At 44.0% G+C, this 25,634-nt stretch overlaps 2 protein-coding genes and 1 long non-coding RNA gene across 15 annotated transcripts; 1 reads left to right on the top strand and 2 right to left on the bottom strand.

Annotated features, from left to right (window-relative positions):
- Positions 1–426: 426 nt before the first annotated feature.
- On the bottom strand, positions 427–1,142 carry LOC123472539. Its single transcript, XR_006647014.1, has 2 exons — positions 1,012–1,142; positions 427–927 (listed from the first exon to the last, which is right to left on the bottom strand). It is a non-coding gene; the product is annotated as an uncharacterized LOC123472539 (long non-coding RNA).
- A 60-nt stretch (positions 1,143–1,202) lies between these two features.
- LOC116923990 (membrane progestin receptor gamma-B) lies at positions 1,203–3,734 on the top strand. 5 transcript variants are annotated; one of them, XM_045174226.1, is made up of 4 exons: positions 1,203–1,298; positions 1,386–1,495; positions 1,940–2,195; positions 2,261–3,734. In XM_045174226.1, exons 3-4 carry the CDS (start codon positions 1,950–1,952, stop codon positions 3,260–3,262), a joined length of 1,248 nt encoding a protein of 415 aa, XP_045030161.1. In that variant the 5' UTR covers positions 1,203–1,298; positions 1,386–1,495; positions 1,940–1,949; the 3' UTR covers positions 3,263–3,734. The 5 variants fall into 5 exon arrangements, with proteins under 5 accessions (XP_045030161.1, XP_045030159.1, XP_045030158.1 ...); XM_045174224.1 differs by having other exon boundaries at positions 1,933–2,195; XM_045174223.1 differs by having other exon boundaries at positions 1,243–1,276; positions 1,933–2,195.
- Positions 3,615–25,066, bottom strand: LOC116922735 (protein unc-80 homolog). 9 transcript variants are annotated; one of them, XM_045174203.1, is made up of 59 exons: positions 24,811–25,066; positions 24,536–24,727; positions 24,097–24,481; positions 23,439–23,587; positions 23,319–23,367; positions 22,200–22,226; positions 21,514–21,534; positions 21,218–21,360; positions 20,958–21,126; positions 20,476–20,803; positions 20,259–20,314; positions 20,095–20,172; positions 19,963–20,025; positions 19,451–19,554; positions 19,149–19,340; positions 18,904–19,082; positions 18,573–18,814; positions 18,278–18,456; positions 17,898–17,927; positions 17,580–17,730; positions 16,851–17,505; positions 16,615–16,787; positions 16,389–16,540; positions 16,204–16,308; positions 15,899–16,068; positions 15,697–15,826; positions 15,506–15,615; positions 15,244–15,434; positions 14,941–15,156; positions 14,698–14,833; positions 14,160–14,630; positions 14,010–14,101; positions 13,562–13,942; positions 13,204–13,496; positions 12,931–13,135; positions 12,622–12,869; positions 12,158–12,555; positions 11,926–12,092; positions 11,601–11,849; positions 11,077–11,544; positions 10,905–11,015; positions 10,590–10,819; positions 10,111–10,525; positions 9,888–10,033; positions 9,482–9,821; positions 9,262–9,420; positions 9,126–9,170; positions 8,938–9,054; positions 8,682–8,852; positions 8,482–8,502; positions 7,569–7,692; positions 7,030–7,505; positions 6,804–6,969; positions 6,571–6,732; positions 6,289–6,426; positions 6,096–6,191; positions 5,507–5,668; positions 5,155–5,324; positions 3,615–5,084 (listed from the first exon to the last, which is right to left on the bottom strand). In XM_045174203.1, exons 4-59 carry the CDS (start codon positions 23,540–23,542, stop codon positions 4,179–4,181), a joined length of 11,280 nt encoding a protein of 3,759 aa, XP_045030138.1. In that variant the 5' UTR covers positions 23,543–23,587; positions 24,097–24,481; positions 24,536–24,727; positions 24,811–25,066; the 3' UTR covers positions 3,615–4,178. The 9 variants fall into 9 exon arrangements, with proteins under 9 accessions (XP_045030138.1, XP_045030144.1, XP_045030139.1 ...); XM_045174209.1 differs by having other exon boundaries at positions 19,149–19,274; XM_045174204.1 differs by having other exon boundaries at positions 24,536–24,708.
- Positions 25,067–25,634: the final 568 nt, after the last annotated feature.

Here is a 25,634-nt window from a genome sequence, read left to right as displayed (position 1 = left end):
GAAAAATCGTTACGATCAATCACAAAACAATACGGAACTCGCAAAAACTCTGAATTCACTTGTGCAACGGAATACTATCGAATAAATGTTTTCAAAGTGGAATGCATCTGATTTTGATTTGAATTTCACGAGTGATTTCGAAAAACGAACAATCAAGTGATACAATAACACGTGTGTAACCGTCCCCCCCCAAAGAAAAGGAGCTGTCGTTTCAAATATGCCCTTGAAAACGTGAAAAATGTGAAGAAAAAAAAAAGACTATATATTCGACTAGTTGGTGCGTCTACGGTGAACGTAAATAAAACGACCTTGTTGTTATAACTTATTTTTTCCTGGGAATGGTCTGTGTTAGTCGAGTGAAATTCAGATCGCAATCCGACGGTTAAATATTTTCAGCGCGGTGAACTGCATACATATTTAATTATTTATATGTAAACGATCGACACGGAGAGATATATTTCCCATATCTGGCAGCAACGCGAACATTCCGTTCTGTGTACATGTGTGTACACACATCCAGATCTATACAATAAATCAAAGTGCATAAAAATGACTATTGTATATGCACTCCATCCATCACCAACGTGGTAGAATATGTTCTTTCTTTCTTTTTTTTTGTGGGTGCAGAGGGTCTTGTGCGGAATAAATTATTTACAAGTCTTGTAACATTTCGCAACGTAGCCTACTAATTGAGCTATAATTCCAAAGAAATTTTCTCCGTACTCATTTTGAATTCAAGTTGCAAATACCAACCGTACGCGTACCTCGTTCATCTGATCTGTCATTCGAGCCACAACGAATTGAAGTTTATGCTTACCGAAGCCAAATGTTTAAATGGATTTCCTTTTTCTTCAAAAATAAATATATACACAAATCATTCATTTATAACTGAAATACGAGCGTATTACGCATCATTCTTCAAGTTATCTACAAAATAAAAAACAAAAGTTTGTTATTATTATCTAAATGTTTTTTTTGCAAGCGTGTGCTGAACACTATTTTTGTACTCACGCGTGAGTAAGGTCATTTACACTTGGTACGTGACGCACCGCAATGAGTAGGGTGTAGTATTCCTTGAGGGCGGATCGTGAACCGCAACCGACCCGCAAAAACAAGAAAAGAAAACGATTGTTGCAACGCCGTCCAACCAGCCGACGAGGGAGAGGCTAAAATAAAATAAAAAAGAATAAAATAAAAAGAGAAAAATGATAATATTAAATAGGACACGGCAAACCAAAAGGCAGCTAGTCGCGCGCGGTTCTCGCGTTTGTTGCACGTGAGTTTTCGGCTACCCAATTGTAAAACAATTATCTCGCACTCGTGTTTTTTGTTTCAATTTTAATAAACATTTTTTTTTTTTTTAATTTATTTATTTCGATCGGGAGGTGGGTAAAAGGAAAAAAATCTTCGGTTCCAGGTGTGTTGAGCCGGTCTTTGCGGAGTTGTTTCAGTGACACTACTCATCATTACACACACCCTCCCCTCTTCAAAATAGGTAATTATTATTTTTTAAAAATATGTTTTTTGTATCGTGTCTATCAAATAGAGTAAAAAAAAAAAAAATTTGTGTACAAAGTTTACGTGAGTGTCCCCATTTTCATTGTATACGAGCGTGAGATAGCGTGATTTCTCTTCTGGCTGTTGCTAGGGAGCGCGTGCCCAACGACCGAAACGAAATAGAAAGTCCCCCCCTTTGCCTCCCATCAGAGAGCGGGAGCCGCACAAACAACAGTAACGATCTTGAAAAGGGCGTTGCTCTTTCCCTTATGTATATAAATATAGAGACACGCAATAGCTGGAATTTCAGCTAGTACACACAAAATCAGAAATATCTCCTAAAAATGCAACGACTCCCTACACACAAAGTGCGCGTTAAATTCATAAATTTTGCTAAATTTTCTTTCCCCCCCCTTGTTTTTCAAAAAAAAAAAGAAATTAGATCAAGTGAAATGAAAAAAGAACACTATTACCCACCACCATCGTCTGCCAGTACGACGAGCGGTTGGACGGCCGGACGACGTCGATTTGCGGATTGGTTGCCATGGAAACTGTTTCAAGATCAAATGAATCCCGACAAAGCTAATCACGGATGGTTCATTGGAAGATATGCTCGTGAATGTCTGCACATTCTACCGAAATTGCCGGCCACCTTGAAGTGGCCAGTTGCGCCCACGTCCGTCCTCGAATGGCATCAAGTACGAAACGTGCCCCGCATGAAATTGAAAAACACATTCGAAACTCACGTACGTTTTGAAAACAGGTAGATGAATCGTTGAGGGAGCCAGGTATTTATTACGGCTATCGTCCGGAAGTGTCCAGTTGGACGGAATGTTGCCACAGTCTTTTCACGGCAAACAACGAGACGCTCAATTTTTGGACCCATTTTTTCCCGACCGTTTTCTTCATCTGGCGCACCGTCCAATTGGCCGATCAATGGAACAGCAAGTCAGACGGACTCTCTTCCGATTACGCTCAACCTTTTCTTATTTACATGTTTTCGGCCATCTTGTATCCGTTGATGTCGGCCATCGCTCACGGATTCTCGGCGTTGAGTCATCGAGCGCGGGCCGTTTTGTTCTTCATGGATTACGCGGCCATCAATTTCTACGCTTACGGTTCCGGATTGTTGTACAGAGCTTACGTCTTACCTGACAGCTGGATGCAGATGGATGCCAATATTTATTTAGGCATGTGCGTCTTCTTGTCGTTGGCTTCGACCACGTTGACTTGCACGAGCCGGGCAATCGTCCGTGACGTTGTCGCTCAACGACTCATGAGATTAGCCGCTTTTACTTTGCCCTACATTTGGGTTTCAATTCCGCTTTTCGTCCGTCTATTCGATTGTTTCCGGTACGTGGAAGCATCGTCTTCTTGTCCGACTGCAGACGCGCTAAGGGCAACGAAACTACACCTGTGTCAGGTGATTGTCGCTTTGCTGGCCAGTTTCTGTTACGCCTCTCATTTGCCGGAGCGCATTTTGCCCGGCAAATTCGATTACGTTGGCCATTCGCACAATTTGCTTCACATTTGCGGAGTGACGGCTACCTTGTTTCAAATGGAAGGTGCTCTCATCGACATGGATGTACGTCGATCTCATTTGATAGAAAATCAGTTGGCCATGATGGATCCTTTCTGGGACCAATGGATTCCTCTCGTCGTCCTGCTGGGCCACGTCCTACTCGTCGCCGTGTTCGGTCTTTACATTTACTGGAACGAGCCGCAAACAATCCCCACCTGCAATCAAAATAAAAAGTGTCATTAAAAATAATTGCGTTTAGCCTCCAGTCTTTATTTTTGTACGCACGCTTTTGAAGAAAAAAAAAACACATAGAACCGCCTCCCCACCCCATTTAATGTGTTATTGTTATTGTATATAGTATAATAATTTAAAAACAAAACACGACTTGCCAACTGTGTACCCCACACAAATGAGAACGGCTTCCGAAACCTCTTTTGAAACACGCAGAAAACGGAGGAATCTAGGTCAGAAAACAGAATTATTATGCAAAATTGTGTCCTGTATCAATTGATCCATATTAATAAATAAAACCTTTTGATGCTTTCCATGCGATAATGTGACTGTGCAACTGAAATTATGACATGATTTCAAAAGATTAAACAAAAGCATTATTATTTCACTGCGTGTGTGTGTGTGTCTGTTGTGGATGTGGTATACATACAAATATTTGCTGTAATAACGATAACTGCATCAATAAAATAGAGATAAAAACACACGATGATTTTACGGTTTTTCAAACGTAATTACGAGAGAAATATATGCTTCAATTCGTGGTGTGTGTTTCACAGCGAATAACGGACGGTACGTGCTGCTCATTGTATTTTAACTAACAATATATAAATTAAAGACATAATAATATAACAAGAGATCTCTAAAAAAAAAAAAACAAAGAAATTTTGTTTTGTTTTTTGGGAAAATATTTTGTTTTTATCGGGAGGAGGAAGTGTGACTACGTCATAGTTACATAATAAATAGTTTACAGTATGTTTGGTGTGTCTACCATTATTAATTGTTTTTTTTTTTTTTTTTGGGTGGGGGGATGGGGGGTATTTCACCTTTTTAAAAAAGGGGGTGGGGCTAAAAGGAAATTCGTTGATTGATGAAATTTTATTAATTGTTATTATTAATTTTTTATTTGTCGTTCCTACTTTTCAAGTTGCTAAATGAGTGTGTCCTCGTCACGTTCGGTAATATTACGCATAAGAGATCGACCTGTTGGTAACGTGGCCGGCAATAAAAGGGCCGTCTCTTCCATCACCAGCGATTCGATGGAAGTGCCATCGTTGGCATTTGATACGCAGGCCATCATCCCACTGCGGCTATTCGTTTCCGCTTCGGAATCTTCATCGGGGCCCTCGCTACTGCTGGACAAGGGAGCTGGACGTTGTTGATAATGTCCAGCAGTCATTTTGGATTTGTTGACACTAGATGAAGAAGTTTTGTTGCTCTTGATCGGATTGTTGTTGTCCGTCGCCGAATCGCCGCTCTCTTCCATTAAAGGCGGTTCGCGATACGGTCCGCCCCGATGCATGGGTTTGTACGAAGAGCTGCCTCCGCCACTGGCCGTCGACTCGCTATGACTTCCAGGATAGTTGACTGTCAAACGGATGTTCCTCGGTGGAACGGGAGGAGGTACTGGTCGATTATGTTGACTCCTCAATGCTGCAGTTGCTGGCCTCGGTGCTGGAACGTAAGACGAAGTCGACACTTGGACAGCCACGCCCACAGACACTGTGCCCACCGATGACTTGACAGTCGAGTCGACTCCATCGTGTAACAGAGAAGCTTTCGTATTTGACGTTGTTGTTCCAGTGGTCATTAAACGCGTTTCTGACGGATTGGGAAGATGTCCACGACGGCTGTGAATGCCCAAACGCGTCGGTGCTCCACTAGCGAAATGACTGGCCGTAGACGTCGATGGTGGTCCACAGCTGGAAGTCGGTACGAGAAGCAACTGGAACGTGTTTTGTTGATGGCCATCCCCAGTTGGAGTGGAAGAGGAAGAAATCACCTTGACCGATGGACTAATGGTCACCAATTCCTGTTCCACTTCGATATGCGATACCTTTTTCATTTTAAAAAGACATTTTAAAAATAAAAAAACAGAGTGAAATTTAAAAAAAAAAGACATTTACCTCGATATTGGCCACGGCTTTATTATTTTTCATCGATCGGAATGTTTTCCCGCGATTGGTTTTGCTCTGCAATTTCTGGCGGTGTAGACGCGGATGCATCGATGACGATTCCGTTGGCACGTCAACCGCCGTTGATGGATTATCCATCGACGTCGAACCTGCAACGGCATCTGCATCCGCACCAACAAATGAAGAACGTGAGCCAAAAACGAGCCAACACGTACACAAGTTTAAATAATAAAGAAAAAAACAAACAAAAACAATCAAACTGTGAGGTCCACTCCGATCGTGCAACAAAAAGCGGGAAAAAAAGAAGGGAACCGGGCGGGGAACATGAAAATAAAATTCCCACCTGCTTTTTGTTCCTGCAGTAAAGCGTCTTCGTTTTCATCGAGTTCACAGAAATCCACTTCAGAAATAGACGACGAACGTGAGACCAAACTGGTAGTGGAAAACGGATGGCCAGCAAGAAGCGATCGCCTATTTAATCGCGTATCGGACGATCCTTTTGTTCCTTTTTTGTTTTTGGGGTTTTTTTGTTTTAAATGGGAGACGATGAAAGATAGCCAACACGATACATCCAACGAAACATCCAGATGCGGAAGGTATAGAATATGCAGAAGAGAGAAAAAAACAAAAATGAGATTTGGTGGCAATCAAATAATCGATTGCTCTTGAGTAGCTGGAGGGACAGGAAGAAAAAAAAGCGGTTGGCATCGCGACAATAAAAGTTGGTGGGCACGAAAGTTATGTGGACGGGGGAAGAGAGAGACATGCAATTGGGATCAGTCGACCAAACAATACACGGACTGGCCAACAGCAGGAGACACAATCAATCGATCGACACGAACACGAGAGTAGCGCAGTTCTTCCAATTTTTTTTTTGGGGAGAAAACAATAATAAAAGAAAGAAAGAAATGACGTTTAGTTACGTGACTCACCTGATGGCAAACTTGAACGGCTCGATGACTCTCCTGCGTAACTTGTCCGTCGCATGTTGATCTTATCCTCAATTTCGTAAGTGCCCCGACCACCACCTTTATGACGTCATTTTGGCGGGTTGTTAAATTTTAGTTTTAATGTCGTCGACACACCGTGAAAGTATATCGAACAAGAAGGAAAAGAATTCCATACCGCCACTAGTACTGGCTTGTAGGCTGATTTGACGTTGAGTCATCCCAACTCCAGGAATGATGGATCGGTTTTCGCTGCGGACACTCCATTGACGTCGTAAATTCTGGGCCACGTTGGAGCTCGTCATCGCCAGTCCCACTGGAAAAATGTAATTCAGCCAAAGTGGGACGGGGGCAGAAGCAAAATGAAATTAAGGGCGTGGTGTGTCATCGTCTCATATTTCACGGCAATATTCAAATTGATGGAATATTTCAATCCCTAAATTGAATTTGGCGAGGGTACCTCCTGGAGGAGCGATGAGTAAGTTAATATCTCTCGACATGTAGGACCTTTCACGCGACATGTTAGAATCCATGGTCGGCCGGCGAGAATTGCCGCTGGCATTGGATATTTCACTTCGCCCGTCAGCCATCATGCTTCTTCGGTTATCATTTTCCGCTTCGTCTAAACATTTTTGATGAAATGACGCTCAATTTCCATCGTCCAAATTGTTCACATTTATTTTAATTTGGGACCTTCTCTTTGATTGGTGACTTCATCATTGAGGATCATCAATTCGGCCAGAAAATGGTCCATCAATTCGCCAGACGGAAGTGGACTAATTTCAGACGATCCGTACAACTTTTGACGCAATAAATCCCGAAGGATTTGTTCTTCTTGCCCGTCGACTGGCACAGTAATCTGTAATTGATTCAAGGTATTATATAAAGATCCTCTTGACGTAACGATGTGTCTGCGTACTTTGTTCCACATCAGTGGCAGAATGAGAGGAAAGAGGGGCCCTCTCTGGGTGGCTACAAAAATCAAAAAATTCCAAAACGCCGATCCTCCGTCGCCTCGACGATCGCCTATTTCGCGGATGCAACGGGCAACCCTCGGCCAATCCAGCGACAGCTGATGATTGAAGCAAGTCATCAAGACCTTCATGCCGAGAAAAGCCACTTGGAGGAGCGTCGCGCGGTTGCTGCTGCAACGTTGTTGTTGCGGATGTGTTCCTCCTCCGCTGTGCACACTGAGCGATCCACCTCGTGATCCATCACCACTACCAACACCGGTACCTCCTCCACTACCCCCGCCGCTACCGGCCGTTGCAGCGCCGGATGAACTGATGTTCTTTGTGGCTACCATTCGTGCGTGTTGCGTCGAAGGTGGGCTTAGAGCGTGTAGGACGACCGTCAATGCGAAACTAATGTCTGACTGGCGAACTCGAGGTGCATCTGGAGAAAAAATTGCGACTCTAATTAAATGAGCGAATGAGGAATTTTAAATCAAGAATTTACCTTTACGTCCGGATCCAACTCTCAAACATAATGGTAAAAGCAAATTGAGCAAGATGGACTCGGTCCGTTCTGCTGTGGGGAAGACAAAATTTCCACCGCACGCCTGTTCCAGTGAGTACGTTTCCTATACGTTAGGGGGGTAAAATTAAAAAGAGATTCGAGAAATTAATATCTACCTGATGTTATCAATTTTTTTTTGAAGGATTTTTTGTTTGTTTTTTGTTTAGCGGGTGAATGTTGTGCGGAAATGTTGCAAAAGAAAAGGTGACGAAGGTATTTGTTTTTTCTTGGAAGGGTTTTGGTTGCGTGTTTCTCTTCCAAAACTGCCCAGGTGTAGGTGTAAACATGTGAGTCAATATAAGGCGCTGCTAAAGAAAAAAAGAAAAAAAAAGGCCATGTAGGTGGGGTAGTGGTAATATCAGTGACGATCGGACGGATGACGACGACGACCACGACGAAGATCACGACGATTTGAGGACACGTACTAAAAATTGACTATAAGTTGATTGTGTTCTAAAAGGGAGGGACGAGGGGGGACAGAAAATGGAGACGCACGGAAATCTACAGGGGGACACATGACGTCACTCTATGAGACTAATTGTTGAAGTAATAAAAAGAAAGAAAGAGGAGGATAAAAACTAATGTTGTTGTGGTCGTCATAGCACACGGCAGGGTAACGTGATACAGCAGGCAAACAGGTGTTGTTGGATAAAGGGATACATCTTCTCTTTTTCTATTAGTATGACTGCAACTAGAATTGTAGAATAACGTGAACAACACATAGCGGTGAGAAGTTTCGGGTGGTTGGTGAACATGTGCGATATCATCATGGGAATGAGGGTTGCACCATCAGATGAAACAGCGTACAAAAAAGGGGCGGGTTATAATTCATAAATTTGAAGAAATATCTCACCAATGAAATGTGGCTGAACAGCTGGAGGTTCAATGGAGGAAACAGAGTTATTTACATGATTATACCATTAATGATAATGAATTGTGTGTTTTTGTTGAAACCATTCATTATTAGACAACTCATCAAACCTGTTTTTGTTTTTTCTTCTTTTTATAGCTTAATTAAAAATTACGTGCTTAAATATAAAAAAAACAACATACCCCCAGGGCCAAGATCTGCATGGCAACCAGTTGGACAACGATGGAAGAAAAGGCAGGCGGTGGGGCTAATGAGGAACGCCGGGTGGCTCCTCCACCACCACTACGAGAATGAATTGGGGAGCCGCCATCAACAGCTGACATGCTAGCCGAAAGGTCACCCAAAATGAGAGACTAAAATTGGAAAACAATTATTCGTTATTTATTTATGCTGCCCGTGTCGTGATAAATGGCCAGTTCTGAAAACTATGCACATTACCTGACAAGTGGTTATTAAGGAACGCAAGGGCGTGGCATGAACGATGAAAGGTGATTTTCTTAAAGTCAGGTACACGCCTTTGAGCAGACAAGCGGCTGCCTCCCAGTCCAAGTTTTTCTATAAAACAATTAAAAAATAGTCGGCTATTCTTTTGCTTTTCAACACTTTCAAATTTTATTCATCCTTACCCTCATCGATGGTATTTTGTAGATTTTAGAAAATATCTTGTCCAGCTATTTAATAGAATGAATCAATTAACCGCATTAGAAACTATTTTTACGTTAGATTTTGATTAGTGAATTTTTAAACGGAGAAACGTCATACCCGGCGGAATAACGTGTTGAGCACTTGCTTCATGGGCTCCTGCGACCAATCGCCATTCGGCATCAAAACAGTCATATACTGCTGAAGACCCCGGCAGGCCATCGTAGTGGCATCGTATGAAGACACTTTGAGAAGAGCGTGGGCGATGTCAGCTAAACGCTATGGTCAACACATTTTTTTTTAATTTACGCTCATTTCTTTAGGTATTAAAGGATTTTACCGTGTTGCATTTCACATCTAGCGGCTCATTGGTCTTGTCTTGGCCTTGTTTCCTATTTAATTCCGTCAGACGGGCACTGCACATGACGTAATAGTCGGAGACGAGTGATAATAGTGTTGCCCGAGGCATGCGAAAGGCCTGCCATTGAGCCTCGGAATCGTCTTTGTTTGAATTGATTCCTCGATCCGGTACGGAAGAACTTCGGAAATGGTCACCCAAGAATCTCGAATGAGAATCTTCGTCAATTTCAATAGTGGTGGCCAGCGTTGCCGATCTGTTGGACATTGGCGGCTTTTGACTGGGCGATTTTTCAAAGGTTCGCTGCGGTCCAGAATAGTTTCTATTTACCACAAAATCCAAATTGATTTAATTGATATCATGTAAAAACAGAGCAAACATTTAATACTTTGTCAATGCTTCCGCATTGGAGATGAGCGTTTTCATCGCCACTCCAAGTTGATGAAGAATATCTTTTTCCGTACGGGGATCTTTACGTCCTGCGCTCGTTTGCAAATGTTTCAAATAGGCTGGAACGATAGCTTCCAATATCATCTGAACCGAGAAAGAATTCAAGCGATATTCGTTAAAACATTTGCAACATTTGTGATTATCACGCAGCTATTATTCACCAATAGTTGGTGGCCTCTATGAGTATCGATGGCGTAGGAAGCGCCCATGACGGCGATAGCAATAGAGTCGAGGATGTTGATGGTATCCGATTCTCCATGATAACAAAAATCAAGAGCTTTTAAAGGTTTCTCAGCGGCGACTAAGTCCAGTAAGTGAAGCGGATCAACGCCGACGCGCTCCAGCGACAGCAAGAGGCGGAACAGGCTCTGCACTCGAACTTTGCTGGCATCGCCGTAAACGGCATTGGCGTCCGTGTCGAGCAAAGGCGCCACGCTTCCAAACAGTTGCAACATGAACGGCTTCCTGTGCATAATGTAAAATTGCTGCGTCGTGAACTCGACCGTTCGCGCTACAAGCGGATTGCTTTGATAGTTGGAATAGATGCGCAAAATGGTCGGTATAATCAGGGAATACCTGCAACGACATTCCAACAGATAGTTAGCTGTCATATCTCGGTGAAACAACTACAAAAGTATACCCGTTCAAAGCGAACACGTTGCGGAACTGATGACCTGCATTAATGTAGGTGGCCATACAGAAACGGAGCATTACAGCGTCTTCACAATAGAGGACCAACGCTCCGTTTATCACGTTGATGAAAAGGTGGATGTCACCCGAGTAGGCAAAGTTACCCACCATGGCTTCAAACATTTGTCGAATGAGTTTCACCCAGCTTAGCTTGTGCATGAAATCCAGGGCACTCAATTCCTGTTTCAAGTGGGGATTTTTTTATTATATTTTTTTAATCAACCGGCTTTTCATTTTTCGTTAGGATTATTGGGAATAGCTTTACCTTGCCCATACATCCGTTGCTGTATAGGCTCAGATCGGCTTCGAGGGCTTTCCGGGGAAACGAAGGCAATTTCATCAGCTCCTCGTGAAGAAACAGAACACGGGCAACAATCTAATTGTTAAACGTACGATTAATTTTTCTATTTGAAATTCAGACATAATATGAACGAAACCTGATTGGAGCTTTTAAGGACCGAAGTGACAAATTGCACTTTGCCCAATTCCACCATCTTTTCAGTGAAGGCTTGTTTCTGCAGAGCGTCGTGAGCTCTGACGGGATCCATGTGCACCAAGTTGAGCTGTGGATACTGCGATCGCTTGAAAAAGTAATAGTCCCGAACGTAGGCTGAAGGATTATGGATCTGATTGGTACGGTAGTCAACGAGAAAAAATTCTCGTTGCCTGTGCTCGTCGATTGAAAAGAAATCGAGCGATTCTTGCAATATCTGCGAGAACTGAGTGTCCTCCTGGATAGGGAACTGGGACGGAATAGCACCGGAATCAGATTCATTTGGTCCGTGCACTACAATCTTTTTGGCTGAAGGAACGTTGGCGGTGATCAGGATAGAAGCATCACATTGTTCCTTGCGCAAAATTTGCTTCAAATCCTTAAACAACAAACCCTGAACGCTTGGTGCCACCTATGGGACAATTTGTAAATCATTTTTTTCGGTCTCCAACGTAAATCGTGTCTCACCATAGATAACAACGAAAGAGCATTGCCGACCAGATCTTGACTACCTTCCATTGGAGTTCGAACATAAAACATGATGTAACCAATGAGATAATTGTGGATAGTAAAGGCAGTCTGTTGGGGCAGATAAGCCACAAAGCGCAAGAGACGGCGTAAAATGGCAAACATATCGTCTTGCTTTTCGCGAGTCAATTTCTCGAGAACGTGGCGCAAAAAGAGGGCAGTGTCTTCCACCAAACATGAATGCAGCACCTGTTTCATCAAAACGATGTTTAAGGTTTGGAGATATTCGAATTTGTTAGAAAATGACAGGGTGAAGATGTGTCACCTGGTTGGCCAAATCGCAGACGGCCACGCCATCTGGCGTTAGAATCGAATCATCCAAGAGGTCAACTATGGGGACGATGGCGGAACACAGGCATGATGGAAAGAGAACTTGGGCTGTTTGTAATGGCTGGGCCGAAGTTCGATTTTGCTGCTGAGTCTCGTCATCAGCTAAAAATTAGATTTTAAACATTGAGTTTCAAAAAATTTCATCACAATAGCGTCTCATGTTCTACCGTCGTCATGATCATCCGCTCCTGAATGATGAAGTGCTGGTTCGTACGATGCCTGGATTGTGACAGGGACGGCGCTGATGCAAAAGTTTTCTCTTTCACTACACTTTCTGTCTTCTTCCGCCTTGAGAGCTGATTCGACCAATTCAGTTTGCTGCTTCTTACGTGTCTTGGTAGCCGTCACGACCGACCGATGCGTGTCCTGGTTGAGCGTTACTTCTTGAACTCTTGTACGTACGTGTGGCATCCAAGGAGGATCGACCACTTGCAGCGATTCCACACCAATCCTGGGCGATGGAAGGGTAAACTCTATAGCATGCGGTGGCACCTTAAAGCTGTGGGCAGCACCTTCTTCCATTCGAGGCCAGACTTGATACCTCGACCGCCATAACACTTGAAATCTGATAATAATTTAAAATATATAGTTATCGTGTAACGAAATGAATACGTTTTCAAAAATGTCCTACTTCAGGAGCGCTTTGAAACGTTCAATGGCATCCGGATGTCTAAGACTACCGTTGAGAAGAAGCGTAACAGGTTCTGGGCAGCGGACGGCTGACAAAATAAACATGGCAGCCGCGGCGGCCACTGTTTCCTTTTGGACATCAAGTAACAGCTCCCAAGCTATCGGGATGATATCGAGAAAGGCTTCGTCGTTCATGACGGTGGCACTTTTGACGAGAACCAATAAGGGAGCTTGAAAGAGGTCCATCACCTGTGACGGGGAAAGACGAAGTCCATTTAATTCGTTGTTTCTAAAAATTATTTTTTTTTACCTGGAATTTGATGTATTTCACCATGGGATGATCTTCCCGTTTCTTTGTTTTATGTTCTTCGGCATCGCTTTCGTTGGGGAAATGTTTGGACTGCAATCCCATGACTTTACTTCGATCCCATTGGTCATGTTCGATTAGGTCACGTGACAGAGCCGCTGATGAACTGTGGCAAGAGCTCGCCTTTGATAGCAAGTCATTGGTAGACCTAGTCCATAGTAATCAAAAAGGTTTTAGAGATACGATCCGAAACCGTTTCTAAGAAAAGAGTCGAACCTTTCTTTTTTATTGGCAACGCTTTCCCTACGTCGAAGAGGTGATCCCGGTCTACTTTGAGCTCCTTTGGCGTTGATCTTTTCTTTCTTGTCGTGGTCCTTGTGATGGCGAGGTTTCTTACTGAAACTAAGAAATTCCACGACTTCCTGGTGCTGTGGCTCATCGCCATAGATCCTGCGAACGCTGCTCAGCATCCTGGAACAGGCTCGACTTTGCCGCCGGAAGCAACGAGGATGGCAGACGTGTTGATGAGTGCATTGATAGTTGAATGAATTGGACAGCAGTAAAACCGACTGGAGATGGCGGAATGGATCATTAAGAACATGAACTTGCAATCAGATTTAAAAATAAAGCTCACTCTAAGCCAAGGCATTCCACGAGTAGAAATCCCCTCTTCGATGTCCGCTGCACCGTCGCTCGGGCTTTCGTGCTGGCCATCATCACTAAGGATGCCGGGACTCTCTTCCCCAGAGATATCGTGATCCATGTGCACGTCGGATATATCACTGCGATCCGATATTGATGACACTTTGCGCTTGGATCGCATCGAATCGGAGCGTTTGATGGATTCGGCGTCGGACTGATCACCACCACGGCGGGTAGACTCCCTGTGACTTCGTCTCAATTTTAAACTCCTGCGCTTGAACGACCCCGTATTGCTCATGGTGCTTCTGCGAAGCAGATAGGGTCGACCTTGCGCAAGACGTCGATTGCGCTTTTCTTCCAACGCGTCGTCACCCTGGAAATTTCGAACTTTTTGTTTTTTTGAAACGAAACAAAAACTGCATTCATTCGTCGTAGCTTACCTGAAATGTGAGGGTTGTATTGCTACTGTCCAGCGATTCATCATCAGGTTCGTGAAGTACAAAACTTATTTTACGCTCCCCTGGAACTCCACCTAAACAAATCGAATATTATTTCCCTTAATTATTTATAGAAGATAACGTTTAAAATACCAATGGAATGCCCGTCTCCGGTAATGGATTGAAGACTTTGTGCCGAGTTCTGAGATTGCCCCATGGAAGAAAGTGCCATACTCCATCGCCTTCCACCGGCAGTATTACTTGCTGGAGTCGCAACAGAAGTGGCCAAAGCTATGGAACCCGATCCCCCTCCCACACCTCCACCCACCGAGTGATGAACGATAGATTCGCCACTAGAGACAACTATTCCACTCGACGGGACTCCGCCAGACGGGTTACCCCCACGTTGTTGCTCGTTAAAAGACCCGGAAGCGACATTGAGACTCCCACCCGTGTTGTTTCCACCGCCCGATTTATTGGCCTCGTTGCTCCGGAGAGAAACGCGGGTAGAACGAGGAAGACGGCGATACGAGTCGCGAAGAAAAGCGGTAATTTCAAAGAGCAGCATACAGGCGGCCAACCGTAGAGGCCAAGGGAAATCACGTCCGGAAGGATTGACACTCGCTTTCAAAAGAAAAAAAAGGAAAGATAAGTTGGAGGTGTAGGTTTGCCCAATCAAATGACGTGTTACCTTCAACGAGAAAGTCTTCATTTTCGTCCTCATCCATAAGAATACGTTGCCGTTGCTCATCGAGCGCTTGGGCGTCATAGTCTTCACAACAAAGTGCATCATCAATCAAAATCTCTTCTAACCGGACTCCAATAGCCTGCATGTTAATTGTGCGTACAAGAAAAAAGTTTGGAATGAATAATACCTCTGGAAAACGAAAGCATTAATGAGGGCGGAAATCTAAAATCCGAAACACATCCATACCTCCGCCCAGGTGAAAAACATTCGACCACCCAACCGCTGAAGAATGTGAGTTCGTCTCTGTCCGGATGGAGTTCCACGATTAGACAAGGGCCCTGAAGGTCTGTAGAAAGGCAAATTCAACTTCATCCAAGACGGCCATTGTCCTCGGTTACATCGATGGACAAAATGAGCGCATTCCAGCAAAAATGCCGCCCGAGCTATCACTGGAGATTGTGGCTGTTATCGATTAGAGAAAAATATTAAGTCATCAGGAGTTTGAATTGTGCATCGATCTCTAATTGATATTTTCATTTAAATGCGTACTAAATCAAGAACGGCAGCAATGAGGTTGGCATCCGGGATGGTGCCTGGTTGACAAGCTTCCAAGAGGAAATTCAATCGAAGCATTCCGTCGTAAATCGCCGGTCCAGAGACCATTTTTCTCTCTCTGGGAATGACCATAAACATTTCTCTTCCATTTCCATCCATTTCAGGGGAGTTTCGCCTACTTGGATCTTTAACAAAAAAAGCAAAGAAAGAAGTGAATGGTTTCAATTTCTTTCTTTAAAAAAAACAAAAAACGCACCTGGAGTTGCTTCACGGCTGATGATTTGCCTTCGGCTCTTTCCAAATCCGATGCGCGTTAAATGATGCTCCACTCGCCGTCGGGCCTTTTGCAAGGTGACGCCCACATTACTGGGTCAACAGAAAAATAATTTTAATTCAAGTAATTCTCAGTAACAAAACCCCAAACGTAGAAATAAAAGGTGTATTTACTTGCTGCCTGTTCCTCTTTGCTGTAATTTCAACAAAGAAGGTGCTACGGCCTGGGCGACATCCAGCGGCTCGTCTGCGGTGCCTTGGGTGTTTGGCCCCTGGCACCGGCGGTCTTTGCGCATCCATCCAACTACAAGCATTTCAAATGTGTAATAAATTGCTAGGTCGACTTAAGTGAGGCGTGGGTAATAGACGGTATTACCTATTCCTAATTTCTGGGAACTCTTCCGGCTGCTGCGGTTGCCCATTGCAGGGAACCGCTGTTTAACTTTAGCTTCTTTCTCTCGGAAACGTTGCGCTGACAAAGCCAGAGCGTGAACTACAGAGCCTTTCCGTATCAGATTCCCATCTTCATTCCAGCCATCCATTTCACTGTGTTAACCACACGTCAAAGCCGTACGGTTAGTAGTCTAATATATCATATTACAACACCCCCCTTTTGCCCCCTCTCCATCATAAAAATCAATAGGTTTTGAAAGGAAGATAAAAGGGGAAAAAAAATTATACCTTGTATTCTTTTTCCCCTTCCGGCTCTTTTCCGATGTTTCGTCAACAACGAAGAAAGTAGCTGGAGGAGCTACACAATCGTCTCCAGCCGGCTGCAGGCATTCCCTAAAAAAAAACAAAAAAACAAGAAAAAAATTGTATAAATCAGCCAACCGGATGAATTGGTGAATGAATTCATATATTACTTGTAAAAGCCACTGTTTTCAGGTGGAGTGTCTTGCGGTTGCTGCGGTCGTGCGGCTGAATCCAGCAGCCCACTGAGAAGCACCCGCCGGAAGATTCCACCATGGACGTCTTTGATATAGGCGAGCAATTGACGAACATCGCAGTATAACGCCTTTAACGTAATAAAATGGCCGTATGAAATATCGATTTGTTCGATGCATCATAAACGATGAATGGAACACTTACGACATTCTCCGATGATTTCAGAAATTTTAACGACGCTGTGAGTCGAGTGACGAATGGTTTGAAGATGCAGTTAATAACGTGGCCTTCAATAGTCCGGGGAGAGCTGAAATTTGGAACATAACTCATTCCAGCTTGCCCGGAATCTCCGCCTAGTCGCGAATTTCTCTTTTGACCTGAAAGGCGGCGTTGGTTGATTGAATTGGACAAGACAGTTAATTGAGTTGTCCGAAACGTACTGATTGGCGAGAGGACGAAGCCAGGATCAACGCAGAAACCGACGAGGGCATGAAGAAAGTCGATGACCTCGACAAGGGTGTAGCGGCAGATGAGCGTTTGACGAAGGAAGGATCGAAAGTATTTGCCGGATATGCGGTGCAATTGGGCCATTAAGAGAAGGCCTTGAGAACGAATGAAATCGGAAGACGGATCACGTCGAGAATCGCCGCAACCATGCGGGCAGCCGACGTGCTGGAACACCCTGGCAACAATGTCTACACAAACACCGTGAGAATGGCGTGAAAGTTCTTCCTGATCGACTTGGCCCAACAGCCCACTGGCCTGCTGCTGGTGGCCATCTTTATTGCCGCCGGAAATGTTCGGCGATGTGACAGGAGTGGTGACCACCCCAAGATCTAGAAGAAGTTCCAGGACGCTGAGCGATGTCTCGCACACGCGGACAGAACAGACGTCGGCTCGTGATGTAACCGAGTGAATGGCTTCCAAGATGACGTGCAAATCGAATCCTCCATCTTTGTTGACAAAGTGAGAAGCCCCAGAGGCTTCCGGCAAGTCTTCAAAGGGATAGACAATGTTGGAATCGGTACTCGAGCGGTTCAAGGGGCTCGTCGGAGCTGACGCTCTTCCCTCCACGTCTGTTCCATAATGATGCACCTAAAAGGAAATTATTTTTTTGTTTTTGTTTTCTTTATCTCATTCCAGCCAACGTGAATTTATGTGGGATTTACTTTAACTCCACCGGGAGTCGATGAATTCGCATCAGTGACGGTGATAACTGGATGCGACGTCGGCGGTGGATTTGTCTTGCTGACGGCTGATACTTTGGTGTCTTTTTTCTTGAAGGGGAGATTGTGGTCACTGGTAGAGCATCCCAAGTATCTGTTTGAGGTCGACAGATAAATATAAAAGATTCCACTTGACATGATATGGAACGTGTTCCGCGTACGGAAAGCAAAAACGCTGTCGGCCGGGATACGAGAGAAGAAAAGAAAAAAAAAAAGCGTGCGTGCCGAAGGGAAGGTTGAGAGGTGCAGTTTTTAGCTTACCCAGAAGCCGCAAGTTCATCAATAAGACAACTGGCAGCCATCATCGTGGATGGGAGGCGATAGACAGCGCGCAATGATATCAGCGGACGGAAAGAAAACAGTGATGAAAAGTGAAGGAAGTAAAAAAAAGAAGGACGAAAAGAAGGAGAAAATAGATGTATAGGTAAAAGAGTCGATAGAACCAAAGTAAGATGAAACGCGGACACTAGGCACTATGTAAATACTAGAGATCCATGCCCAATCAGAAATCGATACGTTTTTACTGCTAGATCTGCGCGCTTGTGTCTCTCTTTAGATCGTGAAGACTAAAACGTGAGCTCAACTACTCCGAAAAGTGATGGCTATCTAACATTTCTACAGTTAATGAACTCGAAATTTACCTGAGACTGGGCATGCTCTTGCCTTTGACCAGTGGGGTAGGTTCCTGCATCAAGTAAGAACGCCTGGCGTAATCATTATCGTCCCTGACGCTGGCCAGAGCAGACAACGGACGTGGTGGAATGGCATTCTCTTTTTCAAGGATCCTCTTGCCACTCGGCGGATACTTTTCCTCCTCACGCTTGATCCAACGAGCAAAAAGAAAGATGAACTTTTTTAGTGTGTGTGTGTGTGTGGTTTCGTGACGAGACAAAAGGGGGATCAAGAGGCAGGAAAGAGGAGAGCGAAATATCTTACGGTCTCCGGAGCGGATAGAAGCTGCTGCCTTCTATTATTATGGGCGGTGGAAGAGTTCTTGAAATCGATTTTCTCCAACATCTTGTCGTGAGAACGTGACAGAAGCCGTGTCTCGACAAACGCTTTCAAATCCGCCATTTTGCGTCGTTTCGTTCCACCCGTACCCGTGTTCGCCATGTGGTTGCCTTGCCCGCTGTTGATTTCCTGTTCCTTGCGCTCTGTTTGCTCCGGTGGAGACGATCCTGTGATAATAAAACCGATTGTATTTTCTTTCAACTGGAATGCAATAAAACGTACAGGCCTATTTATGCCGCGCTGTATGTTATAATACCTGAATATTGCCGGCTTTGATCGAAACTGTCTGCCGATTTCGCATTGAGAGGTGTCTCTTTGGTTTTACTGTCGTAACTGGAAGAGCAGAGGGAAACCTCTATTTTAGGGACGGGAAGTGAACTGCTTCGCTTTCGCTGGGGGCACCTGGAACGCATTTCTTCGCTGATTTCCTGCAATCTGAGAGTACAAATATGTACACACGTATTTTCGCCCAGTCAAGTATGACACAACAGTTTATTATACCTGTAGAAAAGGAACTGAAGGGCCCAGTGAACGCCTTCCTCGCACCATCTAGGAATGAAAAGGCAACGGACAACGGCCACGTCGAGAAAAGTAGCGGCCGTAATGTCGTCCAAGACGGAAGACCTCCTGTGAGGATATTGAGGATCGATCGTGTCATTTTGGAACCACGATTCCTGCGCCACGTTCAGTAATCTGTCGACATATTTTTTGTTTGTTTGTTTGTTTTGCGCCACATACAAATTCCCCGTTATAAAGAAAGGAAATTGGGGAAAAAAAGAAGAAAAGAAAAGACTAAACAAAACCTTTTGCTTGAAGAGGGATCAGGAGTGGTGGGCAGGCGGGAACCATTGTCGCCATTGTAATCAGCTGTGAGGTAGCTCCTGGGATGGATGATGCTCGATTCTGCCTATAAATGTAATGATAAAAGGCGCAGCGGAACAGCCGCCCCGATCAATAATAAATCAGATTTTTTGTTAATTTTCAAACACTCCCCCGCGCATTTCAGACTTTCTCCGTCTCAAGAGAGCCGAGCATCTTTCATAAAAAAAAAAAAAAAAAAAGCTCCTGGAAGAGTAGCGCATCATCATCATCATCGATCGATCAATAGACGATGCCGTTCAAAAAAGACACGCGCAGATGAGAGTATTGCATGGCATATGTGAGTTGCCGATCACCTAGCCGTATGCATTCCGCTCCATTTCTTTTGAAATCGATGAATGTAATGCGACAAATCGATTCCCATTTTCAACTGCCCGTCTTTCGCTTTCCGTCGTGCTCGAGTTCGCGTTGACTCCCAGTAAGGAGACAAACATACCTGATAAATGGAAGAGTCTCGAATGCCGTCCGAATCGGGCGCTGAAGGCAATCGAAAAATCACCTAAAACATTGAAAAACTTGCATTTAGAAAAACGCTCTAAATGAATCATAAGAAATTTCGTAAACGCACCACGTGTTCTTCTTCCGTGCTCGATGTCTCTTCCGGAATAGTTTCCGGGAACTCGTTATCTTTCGGTAGTCTTCCAGTCTAAACACAACAGAGAAGGAGTCATAACGTTTTGTTACAAAGTTTGCAAACAAATGGAAAATGAAATGTTGACTACTAATAATTACATCGAGCTCTAAGAGAGAACGCGCATCCCCAATGTCGTTGTCACGATCGATCGATCCTGTTGATGATATAAATAAATCATGGGAAGTTGGAGCTTTGGGGATTAGAAAGCATCACACACACACACACACACACACAGACAGGCAGAGCAAAGAGAGAGTCGTCGAAAGACAATACAGAGAGATAAGTCGATGATGGGAATAACCGAGATGACCTTACCGATGAACACGTCATTGAACGTCACCGTCTCCCTGGGTGTTAGTGGTGCGCCAGAAACTGGTGTTACGACTGCTGCGGTTGGTATCGTAGGAGGATTAGACACCGATAAGGCCGCCGCTGGACCAACGCTGCCCGTTGCTGCATTGTTGGCCTTCTTACGAATTGTGGTGCTCTTTTTGGGCCTGACGGGTGCCGTAAAGCACTGAGCGTTGGGATGGCGGTAATCCCAAAGGGCTGGCCATATCTTAAGTCCATTCTCCAGGCGGAAGTTTTGTAAATCGGCTTCTTTCAACAGGTGACGTAACGGAGCAAACAGGTAAACAAATTCCTTGAAAAAGCGGAAAATAAACGAATGAAATCAGCCATCAAATTGGGCGAGAAAAAAAATGAAACAACCGTTTTATTTTTATTTACAACAACAAAGAAAATAAAAATAAACAAGACAAAAGAAAAATACCCCTCCCAAAGAAAAAAAAACCAACCTGGATGCACGTAAGTGGGAAGATGTAGGGAAATGGCTCCCGCGGTGCGATGCCGGCTTCACGATCCGCATCGGCGCACTCTTCCGCCGCATCCAATAGAGTCCAATGTAGCGTGTAGAGAAGTTTGCTGGCTGCTGTGCCCACATTCTGAAGATTATTAGTCTCTTTCCTGTTATTCCAACATATTTCGGTAGTTTAATGATGGGCTGCTGGCCACACTGTCCACCGAATGTCGTTTTATTTTATTTTATTTTTTTTACCGTTCGATGAGCTGGGCGGTGCAGAGCATCACATGAGGAAGGGAAGACTGGACAAACTTCCATCTGGAAATGGATCGAATGGCTTCGGTGAAATTAGGCGACAGACCCACTCGGATGTTTTGTACGAGAATCTTCTCCAGCGACTATTGTCGTCGTCGTTGTGGGCAATGTAACATAATCAAAATAATCAAAGAGAAGTAAATTAAACAGAGACATTGAACACACAGTCGAGACAGTGGAAAGTGTGGGTTGAAAGGACAAATGATTGCGAGTGCTCGACTCGACTTGTCACCAACCTTGCACGCCTCTTTCATCTCCTGGAATCCCGGTCGATATAATCCAGACACCCAGGCCGCCACACGGTCAATCCCGGAAGACCATCAAAAAGGAAGAAGAAGAAGGCAATCCAGGGCGATTAGATGGATATAACTATATTGTAAGACTGTGGGGAGGAAGAAGGAAGGGGTCTGTCTCAGTAGACAACATCATACAGGATGAACATTCAAGCAACGTACATAACGTATGTAACTGTACGTTCCACAGAAAAAACAAAAGAAAACCATATAAACAACTAAACATTTCAGGCTTGATTAAATGGGAATTATTTGAAATTCGTACTGAACTATTCTGTGTAGCAAACAACTAGATGGTGTGTCAAAAGACGATTCAAAAATAAACACACAAGAATTGGCGTGCTGCTGATGACGACACGCGAACGTGTTTAGTTAACAGGGTGATACAAGCGGGTAGGGGTGAGAGAGAGTCTCTAAACGAGCACAACGGTATTTACGGGGCTATATATCTACTATACTACACTACCCAATCACGGCGGGTGTTGGTTGTATAAACAACAGGGACAATCAGTGACATGCACTGTTCGCTACTTTTATTTATTTTTTTTTTTTTTTTTTTGAAGGGAAGGAATGGGTACGGTAGTTTTTTTTTTTCTACGCGACTATATCGGCTATTTATCACGACTTACATGATGGCCTGGCGCCTGTTGGCAGAACTGTATCACGCCGGATAACAGGTACAAAGAATAAAGATTCATTCACATAAAAAAAAAAAAAGGATGGAAGAAAGAGAATAAAGAAAAAAAAATGATTTACGTCGAATGGCCATAAAGAAAATCACACAAAAGAAGTGAGAAGTAAACAACAGTATGAAGCTCGAGTGACGTCACAGTCGACCCCGATTGGAGCGTGAATAGTTTTTCTACACACATTCGAAACGTCATTGGCTATAGATAAAAAAAAGGAAAAAAAAAAGAGGGGTGGGAAGGACTTGGCATCGCTCTTGTAGCTCCTTGTATTGTGTATTGGCTGTAGGCCGTATACTTCTCCCGGCTAGCGGGGGTTATTGGTATAGTAGTCCTAGTAGTACTAGTATATAGTTGAGCGAGAGATGAACGGCAAACATTTCTTTTGGCTCGAGATGGAATAGAGGAGGAGGGAACCAGTCGTCGACGACCTCTTCCTTGCTCCTAGCTTCTCTTTTCTCCCGCGGATGGAAAATCAATAGCCTCTCCTTCCTGTCCTTTCCTCTCTCTCTCTTGCTACCCACCTCTTTTCGCCAAGGAGGATCGGCTCCTACACACAATGCCCTCCAGATAGACTCACACGCACACATAGAGAGAGAGAGGGAGAGAGAGAGAAGAAGAAGACGAAGAAGAAAAGGAGGAAGAGAGAGCTCCTTGAAGAAGTCGCCTCAGCTTCTCCGATGGGATGGAAAAGAGGCGGCATTGAATGAGGAGATGTGGGGGAGTTGGAAGGAGGGAAACGCACAATCAATTGCTGCCGTCGTCATCGTTTTCGATCGACTGGCCGTTAACGAACCTGGCGACCGCGCCAGTATAACGCCAAGAGCAGAGGCCAGCACCAGCAGCTGATTGACTGCCAAGTGACACCGTTTTGCCATTACACCCTGGAAAACTTTCCAATTCAATTGGGTCGTTTGACTGCCCATAAAACACCGTTCTATACACTAGCCGAACCTCTCTATACGTACACGTTTGCTTAGCATATTTAACAGCGTAATTGTCGGCTTACATTTCTATCATTATAAAAAAAAAAAGAAGTTGTGTGGAAACAATGTTACTCACAATGCAGCTGGCTTCATGCATTTTTCCGATTTTCGGGCGAAGAAAGGAACTGCAAAGACATACAAAATCGAAATGAACGATATAGTCAAGGGGGAGGAGGATTTTTCAAACATTATATACCTCGTCTGTCTCCAGAGGAAGGTCTGAATGTGCAGAGGGACGATATCCTCGGAGACCGGCTGATCAGTTGCATTCTTCTTCTTCTGTTTGGTGCCGGAATCCATGGCCTAGTTCGTCGTCGTCGGGAAGCCAGACGAATATCGTCGAAACTGTTGCCAGTGGAAATTCAAAAGGAAAAAAAAAAGAATAAACCAGAACTTGGTAATATCGTCGAATTGTACAAGCTTGTTGACGTGACTAGATTGCACTGATAACAAATTTATCGATCGACCGAGGTCTCTCTCTCTCTACGAGTGAAATTGGATTGATACTAGGGTACCCCTGGGTGTATCCAATATAAATCGCCAGAAGAGAGTAGTCGTTCGTCCTACTGCCATACAGAAACGATCAATGTAACACACTCGAAAAGCAAACAAGACGATGATGCAGATGCCCAGCACCTCCACACGATTGACGAAATCAACAACAACACAGACACATCCAGACCTTGTCGGTATATAGCAATAAACAAACAAACATTTTGCTCGAACGCCGCCTAAATGCCCCTTTACACGAAACGCGAGAACAGAAAGTTCACAGATGCAGTGCTACTAATTTGCGTGAATGAAACAAATCACACGGTGTTTCGCTCCCTTTTCTTCTAAAGTGAACTGCTCACCTGAGTTAATCCATCAGATGGGAAGAGTGACACAGACAGTGAGAGAAGGTGTCTCGTGCGACTTGGATGGAGCAGGATCCCTTCACGTCTCCCGAACCACAACACGGCTCCTGGAGGAGGAGGGCTTACAGCATCACGTCCTTGCAATCTTCCGCTCATGCGCCTCTACTGCCCGTTTGACAGCGGATTTCAAAAGGAAAGTTACGGCGAAAAGCACGACATGCGACTCCTGGTACTTTCTATCTCTCCATGCTACTATAGGACCTTGGCTTGGCCGGGGTAGTCGACAGGGTTTCCCGATCAATTCGAGATGGAAACTCGATCTTGCAGCTGGCAAGGGTCAGCAGTTGTTCCGGAATTCGAAGCAATCGAATATGGGACGACTCTGCTGATCAAATTATAGGTAAAGTTGCATATATGACAATATAGGATCACTTACACTTTACAAATAGAGGCATTTCCATGCCACAGTGTCTTTGAATGTCTGCATCTCTGATAATGTTAATGATTGTTGGCATATTTGTCAATTTCTCATTAATTTTCAATTAGTAACACTAATTGACTCTGCCGGCTGTGCAATCAGACACTACTTTTAGGAATGATTCAACATGGCTGATTACAAATGGCAAGACTTGGAAAAGGAATGTTTGGATTAAACTTAAATCAAATCGTTTAGTTCGGATAAGTGGTTAAAAAAAGGGTTTCAACAATTACCTCGCTGATAACACAGCAACTGTACAACGAGAAACACGAGGCGAAAAACGAGGTGAACAGCATGTTCACATTTCAATTTTCAAGGTTAAATATACATATGCTCATTACACAGGTTGAAATTATAGCAAAATTTTCGTTTAAAAAACTGTTGAATAGAAAACTATGCCAATCGAGGAACTTCTAATATGTCAATTCACAAAAAATCAGTAGCCGGAGATGAAAAATGAACGTTTTTCTTCATCATTTTGCATCGAACTACTGGCGCGCATGAAACAAGACTGAACGTGAAATCCCTCTAGCGAGTAATATACACACTAGTCATTTGCTGCTATCCAACAATTTCTAGAATTCGGGATGATTCATTGATAACCAACGAAAATATGGTGACAATCCAGTAGAAATCCATTACGAAATTTTATCACAATGCTTCTGGATCTCAAATTATTTAACACATGATTTTTCTGAGGGAATCGATCTGCCTTCGTACCTAATGCACCCTTTCATGTCTTTGCAAGCAAGTTATAGCTTTACCGTCATCATAAATCTTTTAATGTCATTACCTTTCGCACTCGCGAATTCATGGATGTTATCGTTCCTCTTGGACGGCGTTCAATCAGTATGACGCCGAATTTAGCTGGCAGGGGTTGACGGCAAGTTCTGCGAAGAGTTTGGCAAATCAACGAAGCCGACGATAATCCATCGGCACCCCAACCGACACTGCCAACTCAGTCGGAAACTCCAACGACCACATTAAAAACAGCAGAACCGTCAATATCTTCAGCTCAGCATAAAGGAAATTTTAAAAAATCATAATTTTTCAGACA

Source organism: Daphnia magna, linkage group LG5 (assembly GCF_020631705.1).
Source record: "Daphnia magna isolate NIES linkage group LG5, ASM2063170v1.1, whole genome shotgun sequence".
Taxonomy (NCBI): Eukaryota; Metazoa; Arthropoda; class Branchiopoda; order Diplostraca; family Daphniidae; genus Daphnia; species Daphnia magna.
Note: the sequence above shows the minus strand (reverse complement) of the source record. Positions and strands in the feature narration are given on the sequence as shown.

Excerpts from the sequence above, each read along its gene's own strand:
- LOC116923990 (XM_045174226.1), top strand. The coding sequence starts at position 1,950 with ATGAAAAAAGAACACTATTACCCACCACCATCGTCTGCCAGTACGACG. Across the intron at positions 2,196-2,260 it reads CCGTCCTCGAATGGCATCAA|GTAGATGAATCGTTGAGGGA; the intron begins GTACGAAACGTG and ends TTTTGAAAACAG.
- LOC116922735 (XM_045174203.1), bottom strand. The coding sequence starts at position 23,542 with ATGGATTCCGGCACCAAACAGAAGAAGAAGAATGCAACTGATCAGCCG. Across the intron at positions 22,227-23,318 it reads TGCATGAAGCCAGCTGCATT|TTCTGCCAACAGGCGCCAGG; the intron begins GTGAGTAACATT and ends GGCGTGATACAG. Across the intron at positions 19,555-19,962 it reads GAGACTCTTCCATTTATCAG|GCAGAATCGAGCATCATCCA; the intron begins GTATGTTTGTCT and ends TTACATTTATAG.